We start from the raw sequence: 20,166 nt of genomic DNA on the forward strand, positions 1-20,166 counted from the left end.
TATGGAAGGGGTGGGGGAAGAGCAAGAGTTTTACCAACAAGCCGTTCGTGAAGTTCAGACAAGCCATAAACTTTCAAACCTCAGCCTGAGGGCAAGGCAACGTGGTCACCGCAAACGGTTTCCACTAACGGACCAGCTTGAACCTGACAGCAGCAACTTTAACTCGGATTACCAGCTCGCCTGTGACTTAGAGCTCTTTTTCAGTTTTTCTAGCTTGCTTTATGCCTACTGTTAACTGGAGTTAAAAGCTCGATTTAAGTCATTTTTCCATACAAGCCATGGTTAAAACCTGCAGGTACCTTAACAAGTTAGTTTTTTAGGACAGATAACAGGGTTTTGACTCACTCAGTAAAAATGTTCATGGCAAGTATCTGCAGAGTCACTATGCTGTCACATGAATTTTGCTTAGAACATCTAACAGACATTACTTCCAGTAGCTCCTGCTGCCACCTCCCACTGAGCCTGCCCGGCAGTCACGACAAGAAACTGCCGACACGGAGACCAGCGACGGGTTAAAAACTGAGAACAGAGCACAGTTGCTCTGGATATTAAGCTGTCCAGGAAACGTGGCGCTATCCCTCCTTTTACCTCCGCAGCGGAATTGTTCCTTGGCTAAAGGGAGATCGCTGTGCAGCCCACCTATACGACTCACAGACTACAATCCAGGAGGTAACAGGACCTACAGCTGGGTACCCCTTCTACTACTACCTCCGGGCAGCAAAGCTTTCCGTGGCAATGCCTACATCGTTTTCCAAGTCACTACTGGTTGTTCACGTGCCAGTAACAGGCTACAGAAGCTCCAACCTTCGTCGAAGCACCACCTTCCACTTCCAGGCAGTGAATCTAAAGCCAGAGCCAGGAACAGGTCTGCAAGGGTTAAGACCCGGTGCTCTGATCATACTCACTTCAACTTCAGTTCTGTACGAGTACCCAAATCCGAGGAGAGCTGCTGAATGAGAGAGAGCAGCACAGGCTGGGACAGCGGGCATGGATGCTGTCCGAATACTTGCTGAGTATCCACAGTCTCACAGACATACAGGACCAGGTTGAGATCAGCTGCTGTTAGAGCCTGCAAGGAAGACACAGCTAGAAACGCAGAGGAAACAACAGGCAGGTGATGGACACAGGACAGAGCACGAGGCAGCCCTCTGCCTCGGGGCAGCTCAATGGCTCGCCAGCCTCCTCTGGAAGAAGCGGTCTCTGCAAACCCTGCTGTACGTGCAAGCAGGGCCGCGTTTAGGCTCTCAGTCTACGCTCAGAGGACACCTGTGTGTGTTCTAAGCTGAACAGACCACAACCAGACAGAGGGGAGCAGGTTACAGTTAGCGGCACGGAGCAGGGCCGTGTCTGCATCCCCTGCCAGCCCACTGGCACGGCACTGCTATTATCCCCAGAGGAGTCTGTCTGCAGCAGATCAAATGGATCTGCCTGAATATTCAAAGACAAAGGCAAGGTCAGGCCCCAGCTGGTAGATCTGCCTGGAGAGGCTTATGAAGCTGTCGCTCTTCGGGGGTGCACCACGTGCCACCGCTGATGGCAAAACACTCCGGCTTACTGGAGCGCTGACTCTGTCCTGACAGGGCACGGGCAGGGAAGAAGGAACTTAACTGTATGAGTTGTGGGATTATGTCCCCAGCTCAAAAAGCCCTTTTCCCCCCACTCCGTCCCCCAACAAGCAGCGATGCCCACTACCAGGAAGCCTAGGTACCTGCTGGAAAGCTTGGTTGAGTTGTCCCTGCTGAAGCAGCTGAAGGATGTGAGTTTGCTGAGACTGGAAATCCAAGTGAGCAGAGGGGATCGGAGTCCCGGCCGCCGAGCGCATTGCCTGGACGATGCTCGAGGTGACAGCTGCTTGCTGCTCCTTCATAGCCAGGCTCACTTCTCCTTTAATGACTCTCTGCACCTGGGCCAAAATAGACTCCTGCATGCTAAAAAACAAAACACAACAAACAGGCATCTCTGAAGATGAAGAGCTGAGGGACAACATCGCACAAAGCTTGTACCAGCGAGAAGGCACAGGCTTCCTGGCTTATTTTAGTGTGGCTACCAAAGGGTTAATAGAAATTGCTCTGAGGCACAGGCATCCCGTCGGAAACACGCTGCGCAAGGCAGCCCTGCGGCCAACAACACCACGTCCGATGCTGGGATTCTGTGCAGGAAAGCGATGTTTCAGGGAACTAAGTCTTTCATTACACAGCGTTTTAAATCTCTAATGTCTCTGGCTTACGAGCAAGGCTACTAAGCTCTAGGTTCCTCCCTGAATGGGCCCAGCTTTCCGTATCAGATCTGTTAGATGCAGTTTCCTAGCCTGCAGATGACACCTTTGGAATGAGAACACACTCTGACTCCACACGAGACTAGTTCACAGTGCAGGCTCCGCTGCTGTGTGTTACACCTTTTCCCCCCCAGGGGCTGGATCCTCCCCTCCTACAAAGGGTACAAAGCATCAAACCTGCTCTACCACAGGTAGAATCGCAGGACTTCCCTGGGAGCGAGCGCAGCCCGTGCAACGAGACCAGAATTTAGTCTGGCAGCCTTTCTGGCAAGCCTGGTCTGCATCGAAGACCCCGATTGCGCTCTGACATATGTTCTAGCGGCTTAAAATAGACAGGGGCATTCTGCCCCGCAGGTGACCACCGGCCAGTCGTAACGCCTGGCAACCTGCCACCAGCTCCACGGTGCGAACGCGCTGAAGGCACCGCCAGGATCACATCTTGAAACCAGGATGGCCAAGCACAAATTGCTGCAGAGCAGTTGGGAGGACAGAGTAGCCCGCAGAAACTGTTGGTATGCCTGAGGACACACAGTAAAGAAGAAAAGCCCTCAAAAGACCAGAAGAACGTTTCGGAACAGGAAGGCTAGTCAGAATTCAGTGTGCTTTTGGGCTGCCTTTGGTCCTTCTGTCCTCCAACATGCACATGGGACGCTGTGAAAAGCAGGCCCTGAGCTCCCACACGCAGCAGTGATACATCTGGTTGTTAGAAACCTTCTGTGGTCTTCGTTTTGTGCCCTACAGGGCAACAGTTACACCAGCCCACACGCTTTGTCATACTGTGCACAGAGGCAACAAGCAGCCCTACAGTGACAAACGGCTTGTTCCACAACTAGCGGGGAGAGGTTTTTGTTATGCACGTGTATATACCCCTTGCTGACATCTCTCTCCACGAGCCCAGCTGCCAACTTACTTGCTCACGATAATATGCAGCTGATGCTGCACCTCAGCGTGGACGCTGGCTGCGACAGTGGAAGCCAGCTGCTCGGTGGTGCTCTGGAAGGTGCTGATGAGCTGTCGAAGCTGATTCAGCAGCGGGTCCCGGGCCTCCTGTTCTCGTACCTTCTTGTTCTTCAAGTGAGTCTCAAGCTGCTGGATATCTGCAACAACGAGAGAGGAAGACGTTTGTGCCATCGGTACCCGCGGAGATGGTCAGGGCAGAAATCCAGCTGCCCAGGCTCTACACGTTCTCCAGCAGAAACAATTACTGAGCCAGTGTACGAGCACAGGGGAGAGAGAACGCACAAGCCTTGCTTTGGGCTGCGTCACACTAACCTAGAAACCCCGCTTCCAGCCTCCCCATCATGCAGGATTACATGACACAGCAACAAAGCCACCAGTTCTCCTCTTGCGACAGACCTTTACAGGCACTGTTTGTTCAGGGCAAGATAAAGGTGGGAGCCAGGATATTTTATTTCACACACAGCGTGAGTTGTGACCTGCATTAGTGATGGAGTTCAATGCCAATGAAGAAAGAGGAGGAACATTTCTGACAAAAAAAAAAAATCATGTCTGCAGAGATCAAAAAGCTGTATTTTAAAATATTTTATGAACTGGTCTGATCAAAAGGGAGAAGAATATAAGGTCTATTTACTTGTAGGAGACTTGTGAGGAAAAGGAAGGGTGCAAAATAAACAGCAGCTGGAGACACTGCAGATCTATGGACAACAGAAGTCGCTGTGCCAGCACTAGCCAACTTCAGGCCCCTTCAGAAACCAGCTCTGCAGAGTAATACCTGCCTGGCCTCCCAGAAGGCCGAGGAACAGGATCCCAAGCCTGAGAAGAGGAAAGATCTTCTCCAGTGCATCAGCGTACAGTTTTCCTTACTTAAGTGTATAGCTTTCTTTTTTCCAGCCTGACCACATCTATCTACACTGTTCAGCCACTATTTCACCTCTGACCATCCCTGTACCCTTCTCTAAACCTTCCCCAATTCCATTACCCCTCTGAGATGAGGGCCTAGCTGCAGGACTGCTACCCTCTCCATGCATCATCTTCCTGATGTCAGGGTGGTGATTACACCTCACCACAGGTGTAGTCCTACAGCTGGGCTTTTCTACGCAATAGATGAAGTCACAGATTCACAGAATGAGGCCAAGTGTTTTGCCGCATGGGCTACAAAGACCAGAGGTGAATCTCTGTTCTTACAGCACCACCCACAAAAAAACGCCTCGGTTCTGGTTCTATTTCGCCTGCAGATGGGCTAAGAGGTTAAACAGTCACCCGTGAAACTCTGAAAGGCAAAGACGTAAGAAGAAGCCAACTTGTTGTCAGCTACTAATGCAAATACGCCGTGCAGAGAAGACTCAGAGAAGAGAACCTACTCACATTCCTGTGTGCCCTGCTTGAAGGTGTCGTTGATTTGCTGGAACATGGACTGGCAGGTCTTCTCGAAGGGTGGCAACACGACGGCCTGAAACGCTTCCCCTGACTGGATCGGCCCCTGCAGGGTGTCGGCCGTTGCCCTCACAACAGTATCTGTAAGGTTCTTGCAAGCACACACAGAAGAGATTCCAGAAAATTAACAACAGCCTGCTGCAGACTAAAGATGTGAACAAACACTGTAGGTCCCTCCAACACACCCACACCAGACGAGGACAGCCCAGTGTCAGAAGTGTGTACTCCCTCAGCTCCTTCCACTGACCGGGCTGCACCATGACTACAGCAGGCAGAGCGTCTGCTTGCTGAGGGGCTGCCAGAGAACATCACCATTTCCCTGTAGTTCAGCTGTAGAGCAAGGGAAGGTGGCAGAGTCAAGCATGGCTCCCTTCCCCTTCCCCTGCTTCCCTCCCACAATCCACCATTCCCTGCCAAGGTAAGCAACGAGCTTCTGCTCCCTAAACAATGTAGAAATGGAGAACAGAGCGGAGAGCAGAAGAGCCAAACTTCACCACTTGGCTGACTGAGATGGCCCTAAAGACACTGCTGTAGTGAGAATTCTCTGCTCTAGTAGAAAATGAACAACTCGGTAAATGAAAGAAAGGGCTAATGAGGCAAAGCAGGCAGGAGAGTACACAACAAGCTTGCCCTCTGGATGAGACCAGGAGCTTTGACCACTGGCAGCTAAACTGACCTTACCTGGAGATATAGGTGAGGGGAAGAGGTATGAGGAGTCACTACCCAGGCAGGTGACAACTCAATGTCCCCAGGAAAAGCTACCGTCTGGTTCTCCTTACCTTTGATTTCACCAGCTTGGTGATACTCTCTTTCAGTGTCCCCTCAACAGCAGTGAGCTTGGCGGCAATAGTGTTACTTAGCTGGCCAGCAATAGGGTCCATGCTCTTGGAAATGCCTAGGCACAACACAAACATGTCAAAGTTGCAGCTTTAAGCCTAGAGTCACACTTCAAGACCCCTCCCCCCCCTGGAGTCAAACTCTTCTTGGATATGACACAGCAAGCAGAAATGGTCACTAGCCCTGGCTTGGGAAGCTAAAGGTTGGACATCAGGAGAAACTTTTTGCTAGGAAGGTGGTACAGCTCTGGAAGTCACCAGAGAGGCTGTGGAAGCTCCAACCTTGAAGGTTTTCAAGACTTGTCCCAACAAAGTCACAGCTGACCTTATCTAGAATAGCGGGTAGCTCTGCTTCAAGCAGAATGGTGGACACCAATGGCTGCAGAAGGCTTTCCCACCAGCATTTCTTTGAACGTTTCCTTACATGGACGGTGCCAGTGCGTCAAGGAAGGGCAAAGACAAGTTTAAGTTTGCTCCAGTCAAGTCTCGACATTGCCAAACTCATTAGCCTCTTTTGCCTTCCTTCACCGAACAGACTCCAGAAGCTTTATGGATTACATTGGAAGGTCAGACCACGCTCTCTGGAAAGGCATCCCCTCTGGGAGCCTCATACTCCTTCCAAACCACAACTCCTCTTCTCAGATTACAGTGGGGCCCGCAACAGTTTAAAGTGCAATGACTAGTCTTCATGTAACCTAACTCATACTTCATACAGTGCCAACACTTCTCACAGCATGCTTTCAATCCCTACGGGGCTAACTGTAGGAATCCACCTTCAAAACCTAGGCAGCAACACTCACACTGGGGTACAGTCTTCTTCATCTCCTCACGAATGGTCCTCTCCAGACGGTTACACACAGCAGTGGAAAGGGACTGAGAGAGCTGCTGAGACAGATGCTCCTGGAGCTGCCCATTGCGCTGCTGTCCTTCCGTCAGCGCTCGGTCTAGTCTTCTTTCTAACGAGAACGCATGTTAAGGAACACAAACAACAGACTTCCTCTCTACCCTCGACACTCCTGTCCACAAAGATGGACGCTAGCCTCACCTCCAGAGGCTCAGTGAGAGCAAATTCGCGCCTCTGGTAAAAGAGGGGTCTAATAACATTGCTGATGCGTTCCTGTAAACAACAGGGTGCTCTTAAACAAATGATCAGTGTGAGAGAAGAGCTCTAGAAGGCAGGGTAGAAAAGCCAAACAGCTGAAAGAAGCTTGACAGTAATATTCCCTACATATTGTGGGTTAACTCAGCTGCCCCCGTAGGCAGCTCAGCCCCACACAGCCGCTCGCTCACTCCTCTGCAGCGGGATGGGGGAGAGAACAGGAAGGGTAAAAGTGAGAAAGCTCACGGGTTGAGATAAAGACAGTTTAACAGGTAAAGCAAAAGCTGCACATGCGAGCCAAGCAAAACCAGGAATTCATTCGCTCCTTCCCATGGGCAGGCAGGTGTTCAGCCATCCCCAGGGAAGCAGGGCTCCATCACACGTAACGGTTACTTGGGAAGACAAGCGCCATCACTCCGAACTTCCCCTCTTCCTCCTCCTTTCCCCCAGCTTTTACTGCTGAGCACAACGTCATACGGTATGGGACATCCCTTGGGTCAGTTGGGGTCAGCTGTCCCGGCTGTGTCCCCTCCCAACTTCTTGCCTACATCCAGCCTGCTCGCTGGTGGAGCAGCACGAGAAACAGAGAAGATCTTGACAGGGTTTAGCAATAGCAAAAACATCAGTGTGTTATCAACGTTGGTTTGGTCACAAATCCAAAACATACTACCATAGGAGCTGCTACGGAGAAAATTAACTCCATCCCAGCCAGAACCACTACAGAAACCAAGAAGCCCAATATCCATAAAAAGCAAATTGGTAAACACGTTTCTACAGGATGGAATTGGTGGACGTAAGCGATATAGTGCACGGGAGCAAACCCAGGCTTAATAAAAGCTAGTCATACCTCATGAAGCAACCAAGCTCTCTGAAGGAGCCAACACACAAACACTGAGAGGCACGTGCATCTTAAAAAAAAAAAAACCAACACCACAACAAAACCAAACACCAACAAAACAAACAGTGAAAAAGACAATTCAGCTGCTGACAAAATTCAGTGCAGATATGAAGTTGTGCAGATAGGGAAAAATTATTCTAATATTACAATATAGCTCTAGACTCCAAACTTCAGTAGAAAGCTATCTGAATTATCTATGAAAATATCAGCCTGATGGTCAAAAAGGAAAATCCAAGACTAATTAATAGAGAAAACAGAAATCATTGTCATGTCATAGAAGTGGAGTGGCTTCAGACATGAAACAGGCTAGAGCTGTTCAGTTTGGGGAACATGACCAAATTCAGTGCAGCAAGAGATGTACAGGAACTGACTACTCACAACACAATAAAAAATGATTGGATACCAGGTTTGAAAACACCCCAAAAAAGTACTTTTCAGACAACACGTAAGGGACCTGTGGACCACCAGATGTATATACGGGTACAGACAAGACAATTCTATATTCAGCCATGCAGCATGGCAGTCAGATGCTATTGCTGGTGCAAGTACTGCCTTGCCTGAAGGAGGAAAGGAAGGAAAGGATCACCCCATAATTACTCCTACTCAGCTGGCCACTGCCTGACGTAGGATAACATATTAGGTGCACCTCTAGCCTACTCCAGCGCTGCAGCACTTACGGTCTTAATGGGTAACTAGAAAATTTAGTGGCACAGAGAAAGAAAGTATCAGTTCTTCTCCGTTCTGTTTCTGAGTTTCGTGCCCTTAGAAAGGGACCGAGAGGAACTGAAAGAGTTATGTTGCAGCCAGGCAATTTTACTGCACCTATGGCCCACGCTACCAAGATTCTTGAACTTTCTTAGCCTTCCTCAATGTGTCTACTCTGCCTTGCAGCCTTCTGCTCCTTAACTGCCACGCAACATTTGCAAACAAGGATACGCTCCTGTTCCTGCTGGGAGTCAATCACCCTCTCCACATGGCCCATAAGGGAGCTCTGAATGGCATCAAGGTGATCCGTGAGTCTCTGCAGCAGCTCCATCTGGTTCTGACGCAGCTCAGAGAGCTCCCGCTGTTGGCTCCTCAATATGCACATCAGCTCATCCTGGAACTCTGGTGTCACCTATGCGTGGAGAGGATAAGCATTCATTTCTAACAGGATCAGAGGTCAGTCAAGCTTTCTCCTAGGTATTAAGTCAACCCCTGTGCCTAGGACTGAAGCGTAACACACAAAACAGAAAACCAGGCCAGCTTAATGCCTATTTCTAAGACTTTTGTCCCAAGAAATAAAATGATAAAGCAAGGTACATGAAGTTCCTGCATGGAATTCATAAATGGTTGCTTAGAATATCAACTGTTTAGATCCAAGACCACCTTCACAGCTCTGGCATCTAAAAGAAAACAGAAGAAAACAGATCCTGTTCACTTTTGGCCAGGTACTGAGAGTGTTTAGGCCTCCGAATGTAAATAATGACTTCAAACACTTATGAAAGAGCTGTGCAATCAGTAGAGTAAGAAGGAGGTTTCCTAGAGCACTTTTTCAGCTCTTTCACTTATTTATGAATAACCAAACAACTGGAGAAGTATACGTCTATAGTTCGTTGTCTCGTCACCTGCTCAAAATATCAAGGAGGCACACACATCAAGGGCAGTTTAAGAAGCGTACGCAACTCGGCTGAGAGCATTTTCTGCCAGATACCAAGGTACTGCCAACAGGGCTAAGAAATTCCAACAGGCCAGTCCCACTGTGACCCTTACTTTGCGGGGAACAGCTTATCCTGCTGCCGACGCATGCGAGTCATCTCAGCAGGGAAACGAGTGGTAGCGTCTTAGATGATACAGGGCTTGTGAGAACACAGAAATGCACATCGATATGCAAAGGCGAGAAGGAAGCCACCGGTCTGGATATCACTGAGCAGCTCCTTCTCTGCTGCGCAAGTCAGAGAACAGAGCAATGCCAAGCCCAAGCGCAGCCCCATCTCAGCCTGCTCGGGCACAGCAGGGGCCCACGGTACTCCAAGGAACTGGGATGAACTTCCTCTCAGGTCTTTAGTAAGACAGTAAATAGAGCTGAAGCATCATGCCCTTGGGACAGATTGCAGAGCAGCTCTGACTCACCTGGTTGTTAGATGATCTTGGCGACTGGTTCACATCCCTGGAAATAAAAAAGAGAAAAAGTAGTAATCCAATTATGGCAATTAACTGCTCTTATTATCCAAGTCTTCTGCCACAACAGATCACACATTTTATGGTTGCTTTAGATTTTACACTCCAGCTCATGCTTCTGTTTTGCCTAGTATAACATGAAGAGCGACAGAAGGTGATGAAATCCCAGTCCTTGCAGCACTGTGACTCCATCATTTGCACTATTCACAGGCCCTGAAGTTCCTTACAGACTGATCCCTTCGCAGGGAGGAGATTTGAACCAAGTCTTAATGAGGACTGTTACAAAGAACAATGCACACTGATTTTTCAGTTTTGTCCAAATTCAAAGCCAGGGAAGGCTTTGCCAAACAGTTTTGAAGATCTCCTGATATTTTACAAAGAAAAACCAAGTACCCGTTTGTTAAATATAGAATTAACAGGCTTCAAATCATCTAGAATGATTCCAGCTCTCAAGGTGAAGAAACCAGTGATGCACTCCAGCATATACAGCAGAATAAAGAAAAACACTGAACTGATCCACTAATATTGCATGTCTCCATCAAAGTCACAGATCTATGAATATTCAAACGCTACCAGAAGGAAAGTAAACATTTGTTCCTAGACAGCATCCATTCAGCAACTTTAAAAGGACTGAGGCAGGAAAAATGAAAGGTATTTCTGTGACCCAGTAAGCTCTTAGCCTCAGTACAGGACCACAGCCAGAAACTTAATGCCATAGCCCATCTTCGTTGTAATCTGCACAGTCAGAGATCCAAATCACGGAGCTATGGGAACACAAGAAGAGGAGAGAGCCCCGTGCAGAAGCTGTGTTCCTCTCCTCACATTAATGCAGGCAGGTTGGTCTAATTTGCCACGGGCAGACCTTTCCAGCCATCAGTTTTCACTTACAAGACATTCATATGGGCACGTTTAGAAACACACAAAAGCAGCAAGCAGGTAACAAACGATAGATATTGTTGAACAAGGGCACTGTGCCAGCGTTCAGAAGCCAACCAGAAACGGAGGCCACGTTAAGCTACACTCACAGTGTCAGAGTTCCAGTGAAGCCTTCACTGAAACCGGCAAATGGATCCAGTATCCCCCCACAATGTGCAGTTTACCTCTCACACATTCTTCCGAAGCCCAGGCTGTATTTTGGATTTTGAGTCCCAGCTGGAAAGGTAGTGCAGAACCTACTCCCGCACCCCTGAGTGGCACTCAGTGTCTGAGTAACCAGCAACACTTTCTGTGGGGTTACTGCCATTTGCAAAATGGGGTGAGGGTTGGGAGCACTTGGCCGCTGCCCAGCCTCAGACCCTAGTCTCGCTGCTAATGGCTACGCATCAGGTTGTGGCCCTGCACAGCTGGTCCCACAGCCACCTGTATTCTGGCAAGCCCAGCGTACCCGTCATCTTTCTTGCCCTTCCGCTTTAGCTTTGGGGAAGCCCGAGGGGATGCCTTGGCTTTCCAGTCCTTCACAGGCAGCCTCTGCGTAGACGCTTTGGCACCAAATCCACCTGATGTAGAAGCCAAGCTTGCAACTTCATCATCATGGTCACTATGAAGGAACAGCAGGGGAGAGGACATCACTTGCAATACTGGACAGCGTTAGCCTTCACTAAGGGGAGGGGAGTCACACTCTGCTCTTCATCCACACACGGCCAGAGTCACGCAGCTAAGGACGCCCACCACCTTGACCTTTAACATAGAGACCTCTACAGAGCTCAGCACGTGCTGTTCCGTTTTGATCCAGGCCTGCTCAGGCTGAGCTCGAGTGCTGCGTAACGAGACCTGAAGGGTCTCTGCGTTAGGGACAACTGTGGTTCAGGCAGCGTGGCGGAACGATGCCTGTTCTTGCTGCATACACACACCAGCACATAAGCCCTAGGACGTGACGCTGACCCAGCAGGGAACCCAAGCACAGCATATCCTTACAGCTTTACAGACAGAAAGCACTTGACGCAGCAAGTCACAGGAACAGAGGAGAATCAGGTTGAGCCTAGGAAGTACGTGATCCTCGGTACCTTGGAGTCTTTCAGCTGCTAACCAGCCATCCAATACAGGCTGCACATCTCAGTTTGAATTTAAATGTGGATTAAGAATGAACCCTCAGCTGTCAAACAGGGCTGAGCTTGCCAGGCACACAGAATGTGCCCACAGAGCTTTAGGGTGGCTCACGAGGGAGCAAAGATGTCAAAAGCAAGAATCTAACTCCTGAGATACCCTTGCTACCTTATCTAAGGCACAGTATTTGGAAACTGATCCCTTAATAGGTTTTCACTGGTAATTAAACCAAGCTTGGTCCATGCTCTTAGGAGCAGCACAGTCAAACCTTTCCCCACAGAGAATAAATTGGACAATGCCCAGAGGCCAATCTCGTGATCAGCTGAAGTCATCAGAACATTACGGAAGTTGGACTGCATAAACACATTAAGTCAGGAGACAAAGCAAAGACATTCACCCCACACGTGAAGGCTTGCTGGGGACAGAAGCACGAATGCAGCCTGAACTGAGTCCCTGCAGGGCGAGAGAGGGGGCTGAGCACTCTGGTACCTTTGTTCTGCACTAGCATCCTGGCTGTCATGCTGCAGCAGGTGGTAGCTGTGGCGATGATAGGAAGAGCTCTTGTGCTTTTCTTCAACCTCATCCCTTGGGCTAGAGGAGGAAAAAAAAGAAAATACCATCACGAAAGTCTCTTTCTGCTTGGGTATTTGCTCACTCCACTTCTCACGGCAGATCCTGATAGAAGGTCTAAGACAAACAAACACACACCCCACACCTATCTGCACAGATCCAGAGAGCGGCAAGTGTTGTTTAGAGGTACTAAACACTTAAATTTCTCCATGCGTTTTTCTGGAGGCCTTAAGAAAGGAGAAGCAGCTCAGCTATGCTTCAGGCCCCAACCAAGAACAATCTCCCAACAGACATCCATGCAAGACAGGCAAGCCACTACTCAAACTGGGCAGTACAGAGTACTTCAGTGAATAGCATCATCTTGGGTTTGTTTTTCCTAAGTAATATTGATCACTGGGGCAAAAATCATCAGTGCTTCTCAGTTCTCCCAAGTGTCTGGGAAGTACGCAGAGGGAAGTGAGCCAATTTGATGGGTTAGCTCTACCAGACAGAACAGAACTGCAACAGCGAATCCAGTCTGAGTTCCATAAAGGTTCTGAAAGCAAATTACACATGCTCCTAAGCCATAAACTAGGTCTCTTTGAATTCAGCGCACAGGAAGACCTTGAAACAGAAGTGAGCACTCGTTACTTTCATGTAGGCTGATGGCTTGACTGAGCTGGAACGTAAAAAAAAAAAATTATATTGATGCGCAAGTGAAATGGCTCAGATCCAGAGGTATCCGATCTGATACTCTGCTATGAGAAGTCCTGAAGAATTCAAAGACAGAGTGGGATTGAGGGGAGTTGCAAGCTCCAGTAAAAGTATTTTCTCAACTTCAAATTACAAGCAAAAGCAAAACCACTGTGTAGACACACAGCCTCGGTGCCCTCCCCAGAGCCATCAGAATTGAGTCCGTTTCCTGAAGCAGCATCCTCAGGTGTGCTGAGGCACAAGCAAGGCCTTTCTCTTGCAATTCTGACGGGAGGGAACAGCCCTGGATAGTCTGAGGGACAACACTGACACTCTCAGCCTGCTAGTCCTGTTGAAAAGGAAGGCGTTTGCAGGCTCTCGTGGTGCATGCAGCCCTGGCCTAGACAGACTCTGGAGGTGCCAGGTCCATCTTGCTGTTCCCGTCCCACTAAAAGACGGACGCTAATTCTGTGATGAATCCTAGCACTGCTCCAGCGTAATAGTTTGCTCCTGGTAAGCAGGCGTATGTTATGTTGCCCCATTCTGCATGCCTGCTCCACAGAGACATTGCCATTCATTTTCTGGCTTTTAAAATATTTTATTTATAATGCTAGCTGCACAGAGCCAATCCTAGAAGAGAGATATACAATTAACCTACAATCAAACCTGTCAATTATGTGCTAATTGATTCCTTTCAACAAAAGCATCCAGGAACACATCACCTGGGGCAGAATTTAGCTTGCACTGGTTTTATTTCCAGAGTACAAAAAAAAAAAAAAGATCCCATCTCAAGTCTCCATTCCCAGGTGAACGTGAAGGCCAATAAAGTAGACTTTTCACCTTCTTAACAGAGATCTTTTATGCTGCAAGGGGTATTAGAGAGCACAAACTGTTAGAGCTGGCCTAGGAAGTTGAGGACACAGCATACACAGACCAAGCACACAGGAAGGTTGAATCATCAGATCCTTTAAGGAAAGGAGGGATGGAGAAGTGCTCTGGCTTAATCAGAACATAAGACCTTTTCAGCAAGCTAGCAATTTGGCAAGTGCAAAGAAATTGCCCTGAGCAAGACAAACCCAAGTGATTACCTGTCTGCCATGCTGTTCCTGGTTTCTCTCGTTATGTCAGGAGCTGCTGGCCACGGCTGACTCACAACACTGTCAGAAGATGCATTTTCCTGAGTTAAAGCAGTCTCCAGTAATGACGGAGCATTCAGTCTGTCCACCTCCACTGGAGGCATGTCCAAAGAGTGGTGGCTGTGCTCTGAATTGTGCCGATTCCTCGGAGACAGCAAATGCAAGGCTGAGGCAGCGGATGCCATACTGTCTGCATGATGACTGGGCTCCAGCACCTCCGCGGGGAGCCCAGACGGAGCTGCCGCAAAGCTGCGTTGCAAGGTCTCGGAAGCAATCTCTGGGATATCTTGGGACATGGCTGTGGAAGCAGAGGAAATGACGTCTGGCGAGCGCTCGCGGGTGGGAGAAGCCTGGGGCACCACCAAGGGCTCCACCTCCTGCAGTTCCAGTGCTAGAGAGGGGTTTCCTGGCGTGACCTGAATACAAAAATCAAACAAGAGCCTTCAGGGTAATGTGGAGACATTCCAAGAACCCCTGGTACCTTACGCCAACCACCTCTGGAAACAGCCAGCTGTATCCTTTCCTCGTGTGATCCCTGTGCTCCCACTCTGTTTAGCAGATGGAGAAGGGCCCCAAGTCTTGTAATGGACTCTCAGCTGAGCTAACACCACGCTTAAGCCAATGCTAGTTTGAACACACTTTCAAAAGAAAATGTAACACCAGCTCTACCTCCCTGCTCTGCTCCAGGATCCCTCCTCTTTGAGGGAAAAAGTTAGTTTTAACATTGAACATCTCCTGGACAGAAAGCTTATTTCAATTTCAAACTTTGGTCATAATCTGTTTTGTATCACACCTGGGAAGAAAAATTTAGGAATAGGAAATGATTGTTTCAGACCTGTCAGACCAACAAGGAGGAAGAAACCTTTCCAGGTAGCACTGTCTCCTAACACAAAGGCTGACCATGTCCAACCATTGTGATAGTCACAGCACAAGCTACAGCTGTCTCTAGTTTTCAGAAACATGCTGTTTTACACAAGATCAAGTTCCATTAACACGGGTAAACCTGGCTGCAGATCTGTGCCAGCAGCTGTGTTTTCCAAAGGGCAGATGCTGGCCCTGTTAATATCCAAATAAGTCTAATTTCAGCTTGTACAGGCCCATAGAAAGAGGCCCCTTGGGCCATGAGGAGAAGGAAGGGAACAGCATTTGGAGCCTTACTGCAACAGCTGCCTTTGGTGTTAGCTTGTCAGGGAGGCCTGGGATAAGGACTGAATGGCTCCTAGGACTAGTCTGGAGACTGCTGCTACTGCTGCTCAGCGTGAGGCTGGTGTCCAGCTGCATCTTGGGGCTCACAGTCAAGTCTTCCGATGGCCTGCAGAAAACAGAGACACAAAGAAATCAAGCAGGCCAACCTAATGATACAGATCTACATCAAACACTCGAGGTGAGGAGATGGGATCCACAGGTCAATGGAAGAGCCCAACCCAAACTTCACTAGTGTTCTCCAGGCCCTTGCTCTTTCCACCGTGGTCAGCCACTCCCTGTCAACTAGCACCTGCATCTCCTAGTCCCCATACAGCCCAAAGAGATACCAGGTGGAAACAAAACAAAACCAAAAAAAAAGAGGGGCATCCCAATCTCTTAGAATTTGAGGGGTCAGTGAGAGAAGGGACCAGTTATATCTTCAGTGCACACTGTACAGAGTTTAGGGAGAAACAAGACACTATGGGATAGGTCTTTGTCCTTTTCCCAGTCCCCAGAAGTGAAGTTTTCACCTGTTATGCAGCCCAACCCACCCCGACACTAGTTAAGATTTTCCTAACAGTCTCAATTATCTCCCTGTCCTTAGTGGCTGCAGTGTTTTCTTACCTGTAAACAATGACAGCCCTTTGGGAGAAGCATGTAAAGCAACAAAACTGAGATGCAATAAGAGAATCCCTATGAGGCACAAATGAGACACTGTTGTTGGCCCCTTGGATGACAACAGGCACACTCCAAGCTGCACCAGAGATGCAAACAGTTGCCTATATAGGGACATTGGGACTCAGGCCAGTTTCTAACTCTGGTTACAATCCCCTCTCCTACAAGATACATTACAGCTCTGCACCACCCTGAAGGACTGTATCAGTTCAGCTGCAGATATATTATTTATACATGCGCTATTTACCTGGGCATAGAGGCATCCGTGACAGAAGTGCTACTCATGGCTGTGACTGCAGTCAGGGAACTGACGCTGCTGCCTGGAGATACAGCGATCTGTAAGAAAATACACAGCGGTCAGGATGTGACAGAAGAGTCCAACAGCAGAACTCAACCTGAGAATGCTGGCTCCAGAAGAACTCCTAAAGAGTCTTTGGTGAAGAGGGAATAGAAAAAAAAATAGGTTGAGTTGTAATGCTAAGGTGCTCAGGTGCTGGTCGAAGGCAAGCCCCAATACATCCTCATCACATGAACCATGACTGCTTTTATTGAGCAATTGCTCTCCCAAAGCAAAGTGGCATTCTGCAGGGCTCCGCACCAGATCCCCATTTTGTTCTTTGAGCTAGACTGCTCTTGTCAAAGTCGGTTGCCACTAGTGAGGCCAGAGTCTATACGGGGTTTAAGTCCTGCACTGCTGATACACGGAAGTAGAATGCTCCAACGCACAAGAAGAGGTATTGCTCATCTAGCTGACTGGATAGCAGGGAAAAGCACAGTGGGATATGCTGGCCCCCCGCTGCTGCTTCTGGCTACCAAGAAACACCTACAGAGAACACCAACATAAGCGCACAAGTACTCAGCTGGGAAAGCCAGCGTGGCCAAGCTTCTTGCGCTTGACAGTGCTTATGGCAGAGAGCAGAGATTGAGCTAAACTCAAGGCTGTGTCTGCCCTACAGTGCTCCGGGGTGCTGGTGCCAGCAGGAAAAAGCCTGCCATGAAATAGGTAGCAGTGAAAAGCCAGGTTTAAACCGAACAGTTACACTGTTTGAACTGAAGAGCGAGCTGCTCCTTGCAGCAAACAGTATGTGCAGCCATCACCCTATCAACAACTTCTCTCTGCTCCCTTGGGACATCTTTGCATTGGGAAGGCTACCCACCCTCAGGCACAAAATTAACTCCTGCACTCAGCAACATCAAAACCTTTAGGATGAGTTTAATTTATTCTTTGCTCCCCAAGTTGCCGCCAGGGTGGCGCTCTCTTGTTAGTCAACTCAGCACGAACTCCATTTCTGCACACCTCCACGTGCTGTCCATCCTCATCCAGGTTCCTCCAGTACATGTTCAAGCTGTGGTGACAAACCTCCCTCCCTTGGAGGAGGAAGCCCTGCCTTAGGATGTGTACACGGAGTGCTGCTCACAAGCACTCTCCTCCTTGCCTGTAAGAACTGTACCAGCACAGCAGATAACTGCTGACAGTTAATTTCTCACAGGAAGGCAGAGAAAACACAAACAGCACAGCTTCTCACCAGTGGAATCCACACCTCGTAATTAAATTGTGGCTCACTTTTTTAAAGGATGCCCTTTTTAAAATACTTTTTAATTTACATCTACTCCCATTCTAAAAGCACATGGAGAAAACTACACAGTCACAAATTCAGTACAGAGGCACAGAAGCAGGCTATAAAGCAAGAATATCTGAGTGGGTTTAAGACAAACTAACGTGACACTTGGATGCAGAGTGGCCAAGAAACAGCGAGCTCCTGCACTTCTGCTTGTTGGCATAACCAAGAAGGGGCAGCAGAAACCTGCACTGAGTTAGACAGATGCACGCTGTCGGTGCCAGACAGCCTCTAGAAATGCCCAGCAGGACCCAACGGTGCGTGATGCAGCACTGCTGGCCACGCACATGTGACAGAGCATTAAGAGGAATTCTGTGTTTTCTGTCTGCTCCATCAGAGCTCCACTGAGGAGTAAATGCTTGCTTATGACTCTTCACCAAAACACTTTGCTATCCTTTCCAGAGGTCACCAAATCCCAAGGAATGGTTCACGCACTTCCTGATACTGAAATCCCTGGAGCAAGCACAGAAGACTTGCCTTCTGTACAAGTTAAGGCCTGCTGTGTTAGTTTCAAAAAAACCCACCGAGCTACTGGATCACCAATTTGCAGATCTCATGCAGAAGACGATACAGTCCCATCTACCCACCTGATCATTTCAGACATGCATGCCCACAGGATCCCATCAGACAGGATGTGCAGAGATGGCATATTTTCTTCCACTATAGTTACATCACACCCCAAACAACTGGGTAAACCAGTAAGAGCGGTCTCCCAGCTCAGATACAGTTATTTAGCAAACCTGTATTTCTACACAGCACAGCTACGTCAGCAGTTTTGGAGCTAAACACAACACTCACAACACAAGCTTAGGCCAGCTTACCATTTTAGACGTGCCAACGTGTCTTTACTCAGTTTGGTTACATGCAGAGAGTTTCCTGTGTGCTCTGCATTCAGCTAGCATAGCCTATCAGAGTCATTACTGCCTAGAAAAAGTTCCCAAAAGTATCAAAATCCAAACCCACCCCTTGTACCACCAATAACAGTGCTGCTCTCTGGTTACCTGTTGAAGAGATGTACTTGGTGTCATGAACGCATCCGGAGTCATCAGCTTAGGTTTGGCATCATTTGAGAGAGAAAGGAAGTCTGCTGGTACAGGCAGATCAGCAATACGCCGCAGGTCTGGTTGAGAGCCATGCACCGATCCTTTTTCGGATCCCAGCCCTTCTGTGCTTAGATCAGCCATGTGGTCTGGAAAGGCTTCCAAGGGAGAAATACAAATCAATTCACAGGAACTTCCCCCAAAAGCTAAAGCTTTAATTCCACAAAGTATGAACTTATGCCATTGCCTGCCATACTGGATTCCAAAAGAACAAGCAAAAACCCTGCAACAACCTAATCAAAGCTAAGGGCAAGACAAATCCTGTGTCATGCTTACTCTTTGTAGGCTAAACAGAGGATGTTATCAGGCTTTGATAATAAGAGATCCAAGCTTCCTTTCTTCCCTAAATGCAAGGCGAGTTTAACAGCCACATCCCAGAATGGTGAATGAACTGAAAGAGCACGCTACACACAGCCCAGTCCCCTCCACTCCCAAAGCTCTGGTGTCACTGTAATCTCTTCCACCTGACAAGAGACAAATGTCAAGTTTCTGGCACAAGTGCCAAATCACCAAGGAAGGTGAGTTCAAGTGTGCACAAAGCATTAGCACTTCTAGCCTAGCACGTCCCCACACTCCACACTCACACGGGGCTCTAATCAAGTGGCCTGCTTCCCAGGTAGTCCATATTCAGAACCCTTTATGCAATGACACCACTCTGTTCTATTACAGAGGCACCCAAAGCTGCTCTCCTGCTGCCCCCCCTCCAACAACCTTTAAAGGCTCAGCAACACTGAAGATAGATTTAACACAAATGCTCACCAAATTCTTCATGAGAGCCATGGGAAGGCATGGATGCACTCATGTCAGGACTATGAAGAGGCTGGAATCTAATCTGCACATCCTGTAGGGCCCTGAAAAATAGAACAGCCATCTCCGATTAGTTTATGAATCACCGAGAGAAGTCTAATGCTTAGAAGATTCCTCTTCATGGAACCAATGCCCTTGGAATACACTTTAGTGTTTTCTGCCCATGACAGAAGAAGCGGAAGCTGATCCTCATTCAGCTGTGCCACCCGGTTCTGGCATCCAGGGTATTTGAGAGAGGTTTCCTGGCACTTACACGAGCACAACTCTTAAGTCACTGCGTACTCGTGGTGACAAAAATACTATCTTGCCACAGCACCATGCAGGGCTACTTCCTGGTAAGGCCATACTGAACACACCACAGCTAGAAGTTTCTACGCATCCAAGTAGTTTTTGTTATGAGCAAAAAGAATTGGTAAATTAGATTTCTATAGGTCAGTGCAGGATTAGGACAACCATACGCAGCTGCTACGCATACTCACTTGGTGTGCACACAGAAGAGTTTTATCAGCACACCTGCTGCTGATTCAACAGCCCCAGCTCCCTGAGCACCCTCTGTAAACGAGACAAAAGTAAAATATGAAGTTGGATGGAAACTGCAGACAAACTGCTAGAAAAACATCATAGCAGATGAACCAGCAGCAGAGAACCAGCACAATACAGCTTCATCACTTTGCTTCAGAGGTAGATTCACCCTGTT

At 48.4% G+C, this 20,166-nt stretch overlaps 1 protein-coding gene across 1 annotated transcript in view; it reads right to left on the reverse strand.

The window, feature by feature from the left end:
* The window catches only part of EDC4 (enhancer of mRNA decapping 4), a 36,035-nt gene that overhangs the window by 1,024 nt on the left and 14,845 nt on the right, over nucleotides 1–20,166 (reverse strand). Inside the window, exons 13-28 of the mRNA XM_009319960.1 lie at nucleotides 19,949–20,021; nucleotides 19,422–19,513; nucleotides 18,564–18,760; nucleotides 16,191–16,279; nucleotides 15,242–15,395; nucleotides 14,036–14,499; nucleotides 12,195–12,296; nucleotides 11,047–11,199; nucleotides 9,615–9,651; nucleotides 8,439–8,619; nucleotides 6,306–6,461; nucleotides 5,449–5,564; nucleotides 4,601–4,760; nucleotides 3,186–3,372; nucleotides 1,709–1,928; nucleotides 906–1,069 (exon numbers count right to left, since the gene is read on the reverse strand). Of these exons, the coding sequence (XP_009318235.1) occupies nucleotides 906–1,069; nucleotides 1,709–1,928; nucleotides 3,186–3,372; nucleotides 4,601–4,760; nucleotides 5,449–5,564; nucleotides 6,306–6,461; nucleotides 8,439–8,619; nucleotides 9,615–9,651; nucleotides 11,047–11,199; nucleotides 12,195–12,296; nucleotides 14,036–14,499; nucleotides 15,242–15,395; nucleotides 16,191–16,279; nucleotides 18,564–18,760; nucleotides 19,422–19,513; nucleotides 19,949–20,021 (2,545 nt within the window). The remainder of the gene's footprint in view (nucleotides 1–905; nucleotides 1,070–1,708; nucleotides 1,929–3,185; nucleotides 3,373–4,600; nucleotides 4,761–5,448; nucleotides 5,565–6,305; nucleotides 6,462–8,438; nucleotides 8,620–9,614; nucleotides 9,652–11,046; nucleotides 11,200–12,194; nucleotides 12,297–14,035; nucleotides 14,500–15,241; nucleotides 15,396–16,190; nucleotides 16,280–18,563; nucleotides 18,761–19,421; nucleotides 19,514–19,948; nucleotides 20,022–20,166) is intronic.

Source organism: Pygoscelis adeliae, unplaced genomic scaffold, assembly GCF_000699105.1.
Source record: "Pygoscelis adeliae isolate BGI_AS28 unplaced genomic scaffold, ASM69910v1 Scaffold390, whole genome shotgun sequence".
NCBI classification, from domain to species: domain Eukaryota; kingdom Metazoa; phylum Chordata; class Aves; order Sphenisciformes; family Spheniscidae; genus Pygoscelis; species Pygoscelis adeliae.